Source organism: Mustela lutreola, chromosome 7 (assembly GCF_030435805.1).
Source record: "Mustela lutreola isolate mMusLut2 chromosome 7, mMusLut2.pri, whole genome shotgun sequence".
Classification (NCBI taxonomy): domain Eukaryota; kingdom Metazoa; phylum Chordata; class Mammalia; order Carnivora; family Mustelidae; genus Mustela; species Mustela lutreola.
The window spans coordinates 122,675,373-122,688,755 of NC_081296.1; the positions used below are offsets into that span (position 1 = coordinate 122,675,373).

The 13,383-nt window shown below is 51.4% G+C and overlaps 1 protein-coding gene across 1 annotated transcript in view; it reads left to right on the top strand.

Annotated features, from left to right (window-relative positions):
• LGMN (legumain) overlaps window positions 1-3,275 on the top strand; it is a 32,873-nt gene extending 29,598 nt beyond the window's left edge. Inside the window, exons 12-14 of the mRNA XM_059182459.1 lie at window positions 631-801; window positions 2,420-2,487; window positions 2,725-3,275. Of these exons, the coding sequence (XP_059038442.1) occupies window positions 631-801; window positions 2,420-2,487; window positions 2,725-2,767 (282 nt within the window). The 3' untranslated portion in view covers window positions 2,768-3,275. The remainder of the gene's footprint in view (window positions 1-630; window positions 802-2,419; window positions 2,488-2,724) is intronic.
• The last annotated feature ends 10,108 nt before the right edge of the window (window positions 3,276-13,383 follow it).

A 13,383-nucleotide genomic window follows, 5' to 3' on the forward strand; every position in this document is an offset into this window, starting at 1 on the left:
AGGTGGTCTCCTTCAGCGGAGCTGGCTCTGTGGTGACCCGCCAGCCTCACGAGCACGGCGCTCGGGCATTCGAGAGCACAGCTTATGTTTTCTAGGAAAGATAACATCTCTGATCTGGTTTAAATTCCTGTCTCTAGTAATCCTACACCCACCCCTTTTCTCAGAGTGGGCCAGGCCTGCTGTTCAGGGAGATAGATTTATAGGTTTCTGTCGTGTCAGAAGTCCTGAAAAGGCAGGCTATTTCCCAAGGTTTCTGGCAATTACCAGAAGTTTCCCATGGACATCTCTTGCCTCCTGCAGAATGCCTCTTTGGCATCTATTTTATTTTATATTTTTAAAGATTTTATTTATTTGAGAGAAAAAGTGAATGAGCACGAGCAGGGGGAGGGGCATAGGGAGAAGCAGACTCCCCACTGAGCAGGGAGCCTGATGCAGGATCAATATCAAGACCCTGGGACCATGACCTGAGCTGAAGGGAGACACCTACCCACCTAAGCCCCCCCGGGTGCCCCTATTGGCATCTATTTTAACATGCTAGGTGAGAAGCCACATGAAGAGATGTCTAACAGATCCAGGGTTCCGAGAGAGACTGCGTGACTTAAGGCACATTTTGAAAACGTGTCTCCTCAGGCAAGGCACATCATCCAGAAGTCCGTGCAGAAGATCGTCTCCTTGCTCACCAGCTCAGATGCTGAGGCCGAGGGGCTGCTGTCGCGGAGAGCCGAGCTCAAGGCACACGAGTGCTACCAGGCCGCCGTGTCCCACTTCCGCGCACACTGCTTCAACTGGCACTTGTCCACGGTAGGCTGGGGCCCGGGGCCACACCACACCACCTACCCTGAGTCCGCAGAGCCCTTCCCTGCATCTTAAACCCCCAAAGCTAAATTAATATTGGCCACTGGAAATCTCACAAGCTGCATGGTCTTCTAGAAGATTCCATCCAGGCTCAGGATACAGTGCCCTCATTCAGAGGCCTTTGATGGGGACAAGAGGGGGAGGGTCAGCCCGATCACTGACCACGAATGCTGGCCCCAGACAATACTCAGTTGTCCAGTGGGTAGGAGTTTACCAGTCGCGGCCCAACTCCCTCCCTGTGTTTGACTGACGGGATGTTCCTTCTCTCCCACATTTGCAGTCTCCCTGCCACACCACCTCCCTCACCCAGATCTGTTTTGACCCCTCCCTGAGATTGAGTATTGAAGTCAGGCCCTGGTAGAACGTTGGGTTGGTGGTCAACGCCATGTGATGCCGGGAGCCTTCTAGGGAAGGAGTCAGCAAACTGGCCCCCAGCCCGATCCTGCCCATAGCCTGTTTTTAGAAATAGTTTTACTGGAACACTGCTGTGCTCTAACTGTGGCGTAGTTTCTCTGGCCACTTTCACACTCGCAGACTCCAGTAGTTCACACAGCCCGCAAAGCCAAAAATGTTTCCCGTCCGGCCCTTCCCAGAAGTTTGTCAACTTCTGCTTTAGAGCCACGTTCTTCCCGGCTGTAGTTACTGGCCTTGAACGGCTGCGTGAAGTCACATAATAGATCCGTTAAATTAATTCAAATGAAATGCAATGGGAAACTCGGTTTCTTAGCCACTCCAGCCACATTTTGGGTGTTAGTAGCCACATGTGGCTGGCAGCTACTGAATTAGAGAAGTTGATAGAACATTCCTGTCACTGTAGAAAGCCCTGTCGGGCCATGGTGTGTGCACCTGGTCATGCCTAAAGGCTTCAGAGATGGGGCCCTGGGCACTTTGAGGTGGCTCTCCATTATTTGGAAGCTCTCAAGTTTATTTTGTCTTGTATTTAACTTTGTAAGGAAAGGGCTTTTCTTACTTGATAATAAAGAACCCCCATTATTTAATCAATGCTTTGTCTTCTGGGGCCAGCTCTTTTGCCCTCTAGAATCACACAAAGCACATCTCCCCCTCCTTGCCCCTGAGAGTTCTCACATTCCCCCAGAAGCTTTTGCAAGATAAATATTTGTGGTTATCTCAGTCTTTCCCTGGGGCCATCTGGCTTGGCATCCATTTCCCATCCTGCTCTCCTCCGGTGTGTTCCTCCTCCCAGAATGAGGTTCTTAGAGCCAAAGCCAGGTGGGCAAGGGGGCCAGGGGTTCCTAGTAAGACAGGGGAGCGGGGCCACGGTGGGCCCTCCATCGGGAGGCCCGAGCTGGTACCGACGTGCTCTTGGAGGCTTGCTAGCCCCCAGGCCCAAGGGCCTTTTTCATAGGAGGGAGCCCATAAATCCTCCCAGATTACTGAAAAGTGGTCCTGGAGGATCCATGAACCCCGAAGAAAGGTCAGGGACCACAGGTCAAGGTACTTTATGCCTGTAACCACAAAAGTGTGGGATATTCCCAAGTCAAGAGGTGATAGTATGGTGAGACGATGGCATCTTGACTGTCTTTTTTGGTTTGTTTGCCTCTAGTACGAGTACGCACTGAGACACCTGTACGTGCTGGTCAACCTTTGTGAGGAACCTTACCCGATTGACAGGTGAATGCACACGTGGCCTGCGGGCTCCGTGTCCCTTTGCAGGCCGGCAGGAGCAGCACTTTTAGCCTTCTCTGCCAGCGGCTCCCTCACGGTCCAGGAACTCAGGCTAGATGCTCCCTCCACGATCCCTGTGGGGCCGGTCTGTCGTCAAGCACAACCTGTTCTGGGTTGGGTTGTTTGGGATCATTTCTCCAGACATGACATGGGTCACCAGCCTCTTCTTCCTGCTTCTTACAGAATACGGCTGGCCATGGACAAGGTGTGCCTTCAATACTACTGAAACACTGCCTCCCTGATGCTTTTCCATGAGTGAACACTGTCCCTCACAACGTGTGCTCAGTCGGAAGACGGGGAGCCGGCGGGAGGCCCCCCCAGGAGCTCCGGGCTTGCCTAGGCAATGCAGTCGGGCCACCCGCCCTGCAGGCCTCACCTCCTTCCCCAGCTCCTGCAGGTCCTTTGTGCCACTCCAATAAAACTACACATTGGCCTGGGTAACGCTCAGTGTGGAGAAAGGTATATTTGCTTTATGAGGAGATTTTTGGGCTCATTTGTTTCCAGAAGCAGGAAGTTGACCCCAGGGGGCGGGAGGTTCTGCCGCTGGTGAAGGGTTCTGAGGAATTGGAAGCTGGAACCTCTTGAGTCTTTAGAGTGACTTTATCGAAGAGGGATGGAAGCCCAAGATGGAATAGTATGTTTAGGAAATACTTTGATTTTTTTATTGTTTTTGTATCTTTATTTATCAGCAGTGGGCAAGGCTTAAACAAAAGAAATAAAGATTTATCACTGAACCCGAGCATTCATTTCAGGCCCCTGACTTGGCCCCGATGCTCCTGGCCACAGCTGCCCTTCCCCTCCCCCGCCCTGCTGTCCCTGCCCCTCTGTGCTCCCAGACTCTCCAGCCTCCTGTGCCTTTGTGACCTGCTGGTCCTCTCGCCCCAGAGTGCTTTTCCCTCATGGGATAGATTCTCAGGGTGTATCTCAAGGGCCACTTCGCCCTTGAACCTTCTTCAATTTCTTCCTGTCCCCTCCCACGCTCCCACCCCCATGTAAAGTCCTATCTCCCGTCTGTCTGCGTTGTTTAGCATCGGGCACGGCTAGTGTTGGGACTGGCTTTCCCAGACGGGGAGGGGGTGTCTCAGTTCCCGGGGTGCAGAGCTGCCTGGCTGTTGCCCTCGGCCCAGTGCCCCACACAGGGAGGGGCTCCCGAGGGGCTTGCTGAAGACGGGTCAGTAACACGAACTACATCCATGCAGTGGAATAGCCTAGAGAAATAAAAAGGAACGAGGCACCGATGCCCGTTAGGACACTGAGTCTGAGTCAAGTCACCAGTCACCGTTTACAGCTAATGTGCAGAATAAGCCGGTCTGTGGAGACAGAGGGTAGCAGGCACTGGGGAGAGCAGGCAGCGGGGACATAGTGACTGCTGATTGGTACGCAGGTCTTTTAGGGTGATTGAAAGTGTTCTGAAACGGATTGTGGCAATGTTCACACAACTCTGAATATACAAAAGGCCACCAAACTGTACAGCTTAAGTGGAATTATATGGTTTGCTCCTTAGATGTCAGTGATGCTGTTTTTATTTTTTTTTTTATTTTTTTTTTTTAAAGATTTTATTTATTTATTTGACAGAGAGAGATTACAAGTAGGCAGAGAGGCAGGCAGAGAGAGAGAGAGGAGAAAGCAGGCTCCCTGCCGAGCAGAGAGCCCGACGCGGGACTCGATCCCAGGACCCTGAGATCATGACCTGAGCCGAAGGCAGCGGCTTAACCCACTGAGCCACCCAGGCACCCAGTGATGCTGTTTTTTTTTTTTTTTTTTTTTTTTAAGATTTTATTTATTAATTTGACAGAGAGAAATCACAAGTAGATGGAGAGGCAGCCAGAGAGAGAGAGAGGGAAGCAGGCTCTTTGCCGAGCAGAGAGCCCGATGCGGGACTCGATCCCAGGACTCTGAGATCATGACCTGAGCCGAAGGCAGCGGCTTAACCCACTGAGCCACCCAGGCGCCCCCAGTGATGCTGTTTTTAAAAGTAAGCCATAGAGCCTAGTGCTATTTACAGAGATAGATAGACGGACACAGAGAAAGCAGGTGACCCCACCTGAGTGTTCACCCTCATGACCCTGTCTTTATGTCATGACATATGTCTTCTTTAGCAACAATCAGTGCCTTTAAAGTTTGGAGTTAAGGATTAGAAGTTGGGACACTGGTCGGTAGGCTTATGTCTGTGACTAATTCCAGGTGATACTTTGGTTTCCGGTGGGTCATTTTTCATCATGGATTATCCTTCCTCAAGGAGGTGGATCTTGAGGCTAATCTCATGACTTCAGGGAAAAGAACTCTTACTGTCCTAAAGACTTGGGGACGCTCTAGGGTTTTAGGTGATAAGTACAAGAAGCCTGCTGTGTCTTACCACTCGTGTTCAATGATGGGCGAACCTGAGGGCTGGCTGATGATCTAAGAAAAGGAGGCACTGAAAAGGAGAATTGGGAAAGAATGCTTTTAGGAGGCCTCAAGATACAGATGGTAGAAAGCTCCATTCCTCTGTTCTCACAAATTGTTAACCACTCTTGTGATCCTGGTTCTCTGGGTCCTCTCTGTAGAATGAAAGCAGACGTATCTATTTAATAAACACAGAAGCTTGAATATTTGTGGTTCTAAAAGTTAAGAGTGGCTGTGTTTTGTTTCTCAAATAAATGATGATTTCTGAAGTCACAGTGCCATGACTTTTCTTCTCCTCCCGTGGTTCCAACAGGCCCCCAGTGGAAATGGGCTCTCTGTCCCTCCTGTTAATTCCTTTTCTGTTCTGATTTCTAATCAGGTTGATCTTTCCATGTGTGTCACAACTGACCAGCGGTTTTTTCTTCCTGTAATTCTATCCAAATTGTACAGACATGTCCTGGCACAAAGTCTCAACACAAAAATATTCAGGGCATAACGTGGCCATTGCTTCTCTTCCCCATAAATCTCAAATATCGATCTGATATTCATCAAGAACCCCCTTTCTCTACATTAACATACCTGTATGCAAATGATACTTTTTTCTTTTTTACCTTTTCATTATAGAAACATAGAAAACCAAACATATTGCTTAATGAATTATAAGGGGAACATCCTTGTAGCTATCACTAAAGTCAAGAATTAGAACTTTACCAGCTGTACTGTATTAGTTCAAAGTTCTCCAGAAACAGAACCAGTAGCATGTGTGTACATATAAATTTTATATATACATGTACACATATATATATTTGGAGAGATTTATCTTAAAAAATTGATTCACATGACTGTGGAGTACTTAGTTAAGTCCAAAAGTCAGCAGACTGGAGACCTGGGTGGGGAGACTCACAGTTCAAGTACAAAAGCTCTCTGCTGGTAGAATTCTTTCTTGCTCAAGGAGGTCAGACTTAGCGCTACACAGGCCTTCAACTGATTGGATGGGGCCCACCCACATGGAGGATGATCTCTAGCACCCATTCCATGTTAATCCTATAGGACCTATTTTACTGTCCCTGCTCCCCTCCCCCAGGGGACTTAAAAACAAGTCCCAGAAACCAGCTCCAGGTGTGAAGGCCAAGAAAAACAAGGCTGTACCCACCTCCAGTCTAGCCCTGATATAAATACAGCCATCTTGGCAAAGCAAAAGCTGGCACCTTGCACTGTAAGAGTGGGTTAGCATCAGAATGGCCATCCTGAAGGCCAGGAAGCCATTTTACTGAGCGTCCCTAACCAGCCCATAGGGCGCACGTAACTTGAAATAAGAGAAAGTAGCTAAAACCTGAAAAAACAACTTAATCATATACCACCAGGGAGGTTAGGTGATGGCGTCATAGGCACCAAATGTTAAAGAAAAACAAATAGTTAACTTGCAGAGATCACAATCCTGCAAGACAGGAGTCTCCCTTGGTTTGCAAATGTCCTGGTGATTTACAACAAAAAGGGCTATCTCCTCAATGGCCCAGTTTCCCGGAGACAGTGGCTCAGTTCCTCAAGGCCTAAGGTCGTACCACAAAACTGAGGGAGGCTGAGGCAGAAGGAAATGTAAATAAAGTTGAATTTCTTCTAAACCTAAATCTCGCTTAACCGCCAGGATGGCTCCAGGGTGACGCAGGGGTGGCAAAAGGTTAAACAAAGTTAAAACTGTCAAAGTGGGGTGCATGATATGTATGTAGCTATGAAGAAGTGCCTTGAAAATGCTATATAAACCCTTGGCTTTGAGTGCTCGGGGTCCTTGTTGAAACCCGCTGCGCCGGGCGGATACTTGGACCCCAGCTAGCTGGAAATAAACCTCGCTGTGTGACTTGCATTATCGAGAGTGTTCTCTGTCTAACTGAGGGACGGTCGACTCCATACCCTAACAATCCCATCCAAAGAACACCTTCTCAACAACATCCACAGAGTAATACTCGACCGGTTATTGGCACTGTGGCTCCTTGCACATCGACACTTAAAACTAACCACACCAGCCGCTCAGAAACACCTTCTGCTCCATCCCCGTCACATCCCTGCCCCCTGCCCCCATACCCCCTCTCCCTGTATTCTTTGTGGCTTTATCACGTGTGCATTTCTGGACACTGGTTCATTCTTGCCCACTTAACAAAAACGGTAAACATGAAAAAATGCTCAGCGTCACTCGGCATCAGGGAAATACAAATCAAAACTGATGAGGGAGCAGGAGGCTGGCTGAGGACAGAGCAAAAGCTGGCGCCTTGCACCCCCCTCTCCACCTGCTCCCCTCCGTAATATGTGTAGCATTCCTCAGGCACCCCTGACTGCCATAAAACGATAAATAGTTAAATTGCAGAGATCACAATCCTGCAGGACAGGAATCTCCCTTGCTCTACAGATGTCCTAGAGATCTACAAACAGGGAGGTTACCTTATCAATAGCACAAATTTCCAGAAGCAAATAACTTTCAGTTCCTCAAGACCTAATGTCTCCCTCCCCACCATAAACTGGAGGAGGCTGAGGTAGAAGGGAATGTAAATGATAGCAGGATCCTAACACCCCACCAAGAATCTCCCTTCCCTTCACCCCCCCCCCCCCCGTAAACGGCAAGGTATATAACCTGCCATCCCTCAAAACCCGGAGCAGCAGCTTTTCCTGCCCACGGGTCCTGTCCCCGTGCTTTAATAAAACCACCATTTTGCACCAAAGATGTCTCAAGAATTCTTCCTTGGTCATCGGCTCCGGACCTCAGCCCACCGAACCTCACTTAGGTTCTAGAACTTCATCAAAAACTACAATGAGTTACTACCTCACACTACTCAGAATGGCTAAAATTAACTCAAGAAACAACAGGTGTTGGCAAGGATGCGGAGGAAGGGGAAACTTAAACTGCTGGTGGGAAGGCAAGCTGGTGTAGCCACTCTGGAAAAGAGTACTGAGTTTCCTCACACAGTTAAAAATAGAGCTTCCCTATGACCCAGCAATCACACTACTGGGTATTTATCCCAAGGATACAAACAGTGACCCGAAGGGGCACCTGCTCCCCGGTGTTTACAGTGGCCGTGTCCACAATAGCCAAACTATGGGAAGAACCCAGATGTCCATTGGCAGATGAATGGATAAAGAACATGTGGTATATCTTTTTTTTTTAAAGATTTTATTTGACAGCGAGAGGGGGAATACAAGCAGGGGCAGCGGGAGAGGGAGATGCAGGCTCCCCACTAAGCAGGAAGCCCGATGTGGGCTCCATCCCAGGACCCTGGGATCATGACCTGAGCTGAAGGCAGATGCCCCACTGACTGAGCCCCCCAGGCAACCCCAATGTGGTCTATCTATACACTGAAATACGACGCAGCCATCAGAGTAAATGAAATCTTGCCATTTCAATGACATCGAGGGAACTAGATGGTATTATGCTAAGAGAAGTGTCAGAGAAAGAAAATACCATGATTTCACTCAGATGTGGAGGTTAAGAAACAAAACAGGTGAACACAGGGGAAGGGAGGGAAAAATAAAACGAGACGAAATCAGAGGGGGAAAAACCATAAGGCACTTGACTAAGGGGGAACCAACAGGGCTGCTGGAGGGGAGGGGTGACCTGGTGACCAGCATGAAGGAGGGCACGTGAGGTGATGAGCACGGGGTTTCCTATGCAACTGATGAAACCCTGACCTCTGCCTCTGAAACTAATATACCCCATGTTTTAAATTGAATTTTTTTTAAAAGATTTTATTTATTTATTTGACAGAGAGAGAGAGAGAGGTCACAAGTAGGCAGAGAGGCAGGCAGAGAGGAAGGGAAGCAGGCTCCCTGCTGAGCAGAGAGCACCATGTGGGGCTCGATCCCAGGACCCTGAGATCATGACCTGAGCCAAAGGCAGAGGCTTTAACCCACTGAGCCACCCAGGCGCCCCTTAAATTGAATTTAAGTAATTTTTTTAAACAACGGTGTTGTCTTTTCAGCTCCTTTAACCTACAGGTTTCCTCCCCATCTCCCTTCTTCGCAGTTTCTGTTGAAGAGCGGGGGCTGTTGGTCCGTGGAGTTTCTCAGTCCGGGTCTGGCTGACCGCAGGCTGTGGTGCCGCCCGCACGTCCCTCTGCCCCCGGGGCTCTTACCGATCAGCAGCTGGGCCCAGAGGCTCCAGCAGACCCCGCTCTCGGCAGGGCTGGAAGTGGGCTGTGCTCTCCACTCAGGGGGCGCGTTGGCGGAGTTTCGCCCCTTTCTGATTGTGGTGGTTGATGCTCGGTGCCTGTATCCGTGAAATCGAGGGACGACAAACAGGTGAAATTCTGGTTCTATCTGCTTGTTCTCGTTTACAAGCTGCAACTTCAGAAGGAGACATTTCCCTTGCCTGCTCTACCCCTGGCATAGCTCATGTGGGAACGGCAGGAAAGAGACTTCATCTGTCCTCTTATTTACCTAGTTTTTGAATTGGTCCCCTTTCCTGCTCAAAAGGTGACCCAGACAGCTTTCTAAAAATCATTTTGGGGGCGGCTGGGTGGCTCAGTGAGTTAAGTGTCTGCCTTCGGCTCAGGTCACCATCCTGGGGTCCTGGGATTGAGCCCCTCATCGTGCTTTCTGCTCAGCAGGGAGCCTGCTTCTCCCTCTCCTTCTGCCCCTGCCCCTGCTTGTGCTCTCTCTGTCCAATAAGTATATAAAATCTTAAAAAAAAAAAAAATGAAGATCATTTTGAACTCATGGATGTGGACATGTCTCATGGGCTTCATCCCACTGTGCTCTGCCGAGGCCGAGGCATTTCGGTCCCCCTCCAGCCCCCGCGCCTCCCCAGCGGATGGCATATCCCTCTGACACCGTGCCCAAGACGAAAATCCAGAAGCCCACCTAGGACTCTGTGCCCTCCTTCAACACCCTCCACCATATCCTGCCGCTTCTAGCCCCTCAATGCTTCTCAGGGTTCCCCTGCCCATCCCTCAACCCTCCCAATTCAGACGTCAGTCACCTCCCCCCCACCCACCCCGGGTCACTGCGCAGGCCTCAGCAGACCCCCTGCCTCCAGCCTGGTCCCTATTCAGTTCCATCCCATGTGAGTGGAGACTCTCCAGACTCCGTGAGCTGCCAACCAGGATCATTCCCGGCCCGGTCTCATCTCTCATTTCTCGTTCAGCCTAACTCTTCAAGCCACCTTGAAGTGACCGGTTACCCTGCATACAGAACACTTCGATTTGGTTTTTCTGAGACTTTTCACTTTCTTTAGCTTCCTTGTCAAGAACAGCCAGGGTCTAAGATCCGTACCCCACTAGCATGCCAACAAGGTCACCTGCTACAGTGTGGGCGCTTGCAGGAGATCTGAGACCCCGGGGACAGACACAACACCCTTGGGATGCATAAACTTCACATTTGCTTGGGGGTCTCCTGGTCCATCAGGGGCCCGGAGGGGGAGGTGGCAGCGGGCCCAGGCGGATGCTGGGGTCTGGGGAAACTCAAGCCTAAGGAAATCTGGATCTTTTTAAAGAGGCTTCTCGCAAACCTGCCCAGCTTTTGCCCTGATGGGAGACGCAATCTTCTAAGATGAGAGTTATTATTTCATTATACTGGTCAGGAAGAAACAAATCTGCCCTCTTCCCAGGAGGGAAAAACTCTACCTTCTATGGCTATTTGGATATTCCTGCACAGACGGCTAGAATAAAAGGTTCTCCATGACTCTTCACCAGACATGAGACACACAAGGGCCCAAGGACCGGCTCCGGGCCGTCTTGCAGGTGTTCTGTTCCCTTCCGCTCTTGGCAGACTACTTATCCTTTGAGAATCCAGCTCAGGAAACTCCAGGCATTCTCAGGCTCCAGGGTGCCCTCTTTGCTTCATCCGCACGGTTACCGTCCACTCCCTCAAGCCCCCCGACCTCCTGTGCTTCTGCTGTAGTTGCACCAGTCACGCTAAGCTGAAAATAGGCGCAGAGCTCAGCAAACCCCAGATGGGACTTTACCTGCTCTCCCTCTAGAGCAAAGAATGCCTTCATATAGATTTGGAAAAGGTGTCCCTTCTTCTGGGTGGACACGATCCCATGCCAGGGAGCAGCCTTGAGGAGCGGAGCCCAGACTGGATTTCAGTCCACTTACGACCTTGGCCATGCAACCTTGGCAGTGAATGACCTCCCTGCCCATATGTGTGAGCCCTGAATTTATTTACCTTTTCAAAAAGATTTGAGGCTCCCCTTCCCTGTCCCCACCCAAGAGCTTTTGTGGTTCCTGCACACAGCCTGGAAAATCAGAGTAGAAACACGTCTTTTCAGAGCGGGGACAGGGAGGCGGAGATGTTCTGTGACTTGCTAGGGTTTCCCCCTGGTCTGGAGCCCAGGTCTCCCACCTACTAGTGAGGCTGCCCCCACACCCCCTCCCGCCCCACATTGCAGAGCAGGTTTCCTGACTTGGAACCCAGATCCCCTCTGGCTTCGGGGTGCATGGGTTGAAAGAGAGGATTCCTGGAGAGCCTTCCTCCGAAAAGAATGTTCCCCCCCTGCAAGTTGCGTCACAGCTGGGGGAAAGGGGAAACCACTGCTGTGAGTTGGCTCTTTTTCTCCTCAGCCCTGCTCCATGTAGCCTGCCTGTGAAGGAAGGGCCTGCCTCCTGCCACAGCTGCTCTCCACTGCCCCCACCCTGGGGCGGCTTGGTCCCGGAACCCAGCCAGCAGAGAGCAGACCTGGTGACCTCAACTGGCAGTGTGGGCAGCCTTCCCGACATACCCTTGGTCTGCCCAGCTGAATGCCTGCTTTGTCTGCGAGTGGGGATGGGCAGGTGTGTTTCTGCTGTCCCTAGATGGCTCCCCCACACCCCTCTGCCTCTCCTCCCCCTCCTCCTCCCCACCTTGTGCCCCCAGGAGAAATGTGCTCATAGCCAGGGCGAAGTGGGCCCACTGCATTAAGGTGTCATGAGGCCATAGCTGGCCAGATATCTGCAGGGCTGGTGCGAGATTTTTCCTGATGGGCAGGACCTCGCACCCAGCTGTCACTGGTAGGCCATGGGGATGGGGGAGCAGAAGGGCCAGGGCATGACCCAGTCTCTCTGCGGAAAGCTGGTGGCTTCTCATGAGCCACTGGCCCCGGCTCCAGCCTCAGGCCGAAGGCTAGTGAAAGCAGAGGGCAGAGGACGCCAGACTGCCAAGCGCAGAGGGCATAGACCTCAGGGAGGAGACACAGATGAGCCCCCGTCATATGTCCCAGCCTTTGTCCTCGTCACTCTTGGACACACACATCCATGCACCAGTGCCCAGCTTTGGACTCCTAAACCCCTGCTCGGGGCCCACAGAGAAGCCAGGCTGGTTCAGCCACATCTTGGCCCTGTCTGCCAGGCCAGCCCTGTGATGTGTGCTGTGGCCGGCTGCCGGCAAGGTCAACAGAGCTGGGGCCAAGTAGGCAAGACCTTGGTTTCCTACAAGCAGGTCAGTAAGGATGCTGTGGGGGATGGGAAAAAAAAGAGCCTTAGATTATGGGGTCGGTCAGCCCTGAGTTCAAACCCCACTTTGGCCTCTAACTGGTGCATAGACTTGTTAAGTCCCCCAACTCTGTTATGAGCTGAATCGTGTGTCCCCTGAAAGTTCCTATGTTGAAGCTCTAACGCCTGGTACCTCAGAATGTGACTGTGCCTGGAGACACAGGGCCTTTAATGAGGGGATTAAGGCTAAATGAGGTCAGGAGGGTGGGGCCCTGATCTAGGAGGACGGGGTCCTTTTAAGCAGGGACATTGGGGATGCTCAGGCAGAGGGGAAAAAAGGCCATACCAGGACACAGCGAGAGGCAGCTGTGAGCCCATGGGAAACCAATCCTGTGACACCCCCATCTCAGACTTCCAGACTCTGGAACTGCGAGGAAATAAATTTGCTCTTTAAGCCCCCTCCCCTTGTCTGTGGTATTTCTGGACAGCAACCCCAGCGGGCTAATACACCCCCATTCTCTGAGCCCTGATGTCTTCATCTGTAAACACCTCTTTCACCGGACTGTTCTGCCAATGAAATAAAATAAAGCAAGGGAATCCCTCACCAGTAGCAATGCAGCAACAACCCCCACCCCCACCTCCCACGCCCTCCTCAGGCTCAGGGATTGTGAAACCCTGTTTCCTTGTTTTGTGGCTCTGGGTCAGGCCCACAGGCCTGTACTCACCCAGTCCCACCTTCCCAGGGGCAGAAACATCCAGACGAGGTGGGGTCGTGGGGGAAAGCAGGTAGCCCCACCCCTCCTGCCTTCTGGCCTCCGCCGGCAGCATCCCTGTGTTGGCCTGAGGATGGTAGGCCGGACGCACACGCACAGGCACACACACATACGCACACGGGCTGATCTTACAGTGGCTCCTCAGTTCAGCCCCCTGGCTTTTTCTGCCTGCTTCCTGGGAGCTGGACATGGAACCCCACGGCTGGCCCGGGGCCCGATCCATCATCTGGATCCCAAACCTGCCCTAATCTGGGGGCTCCACTGGGACAAAAGGCCCCCTCTGACTTCCCCCA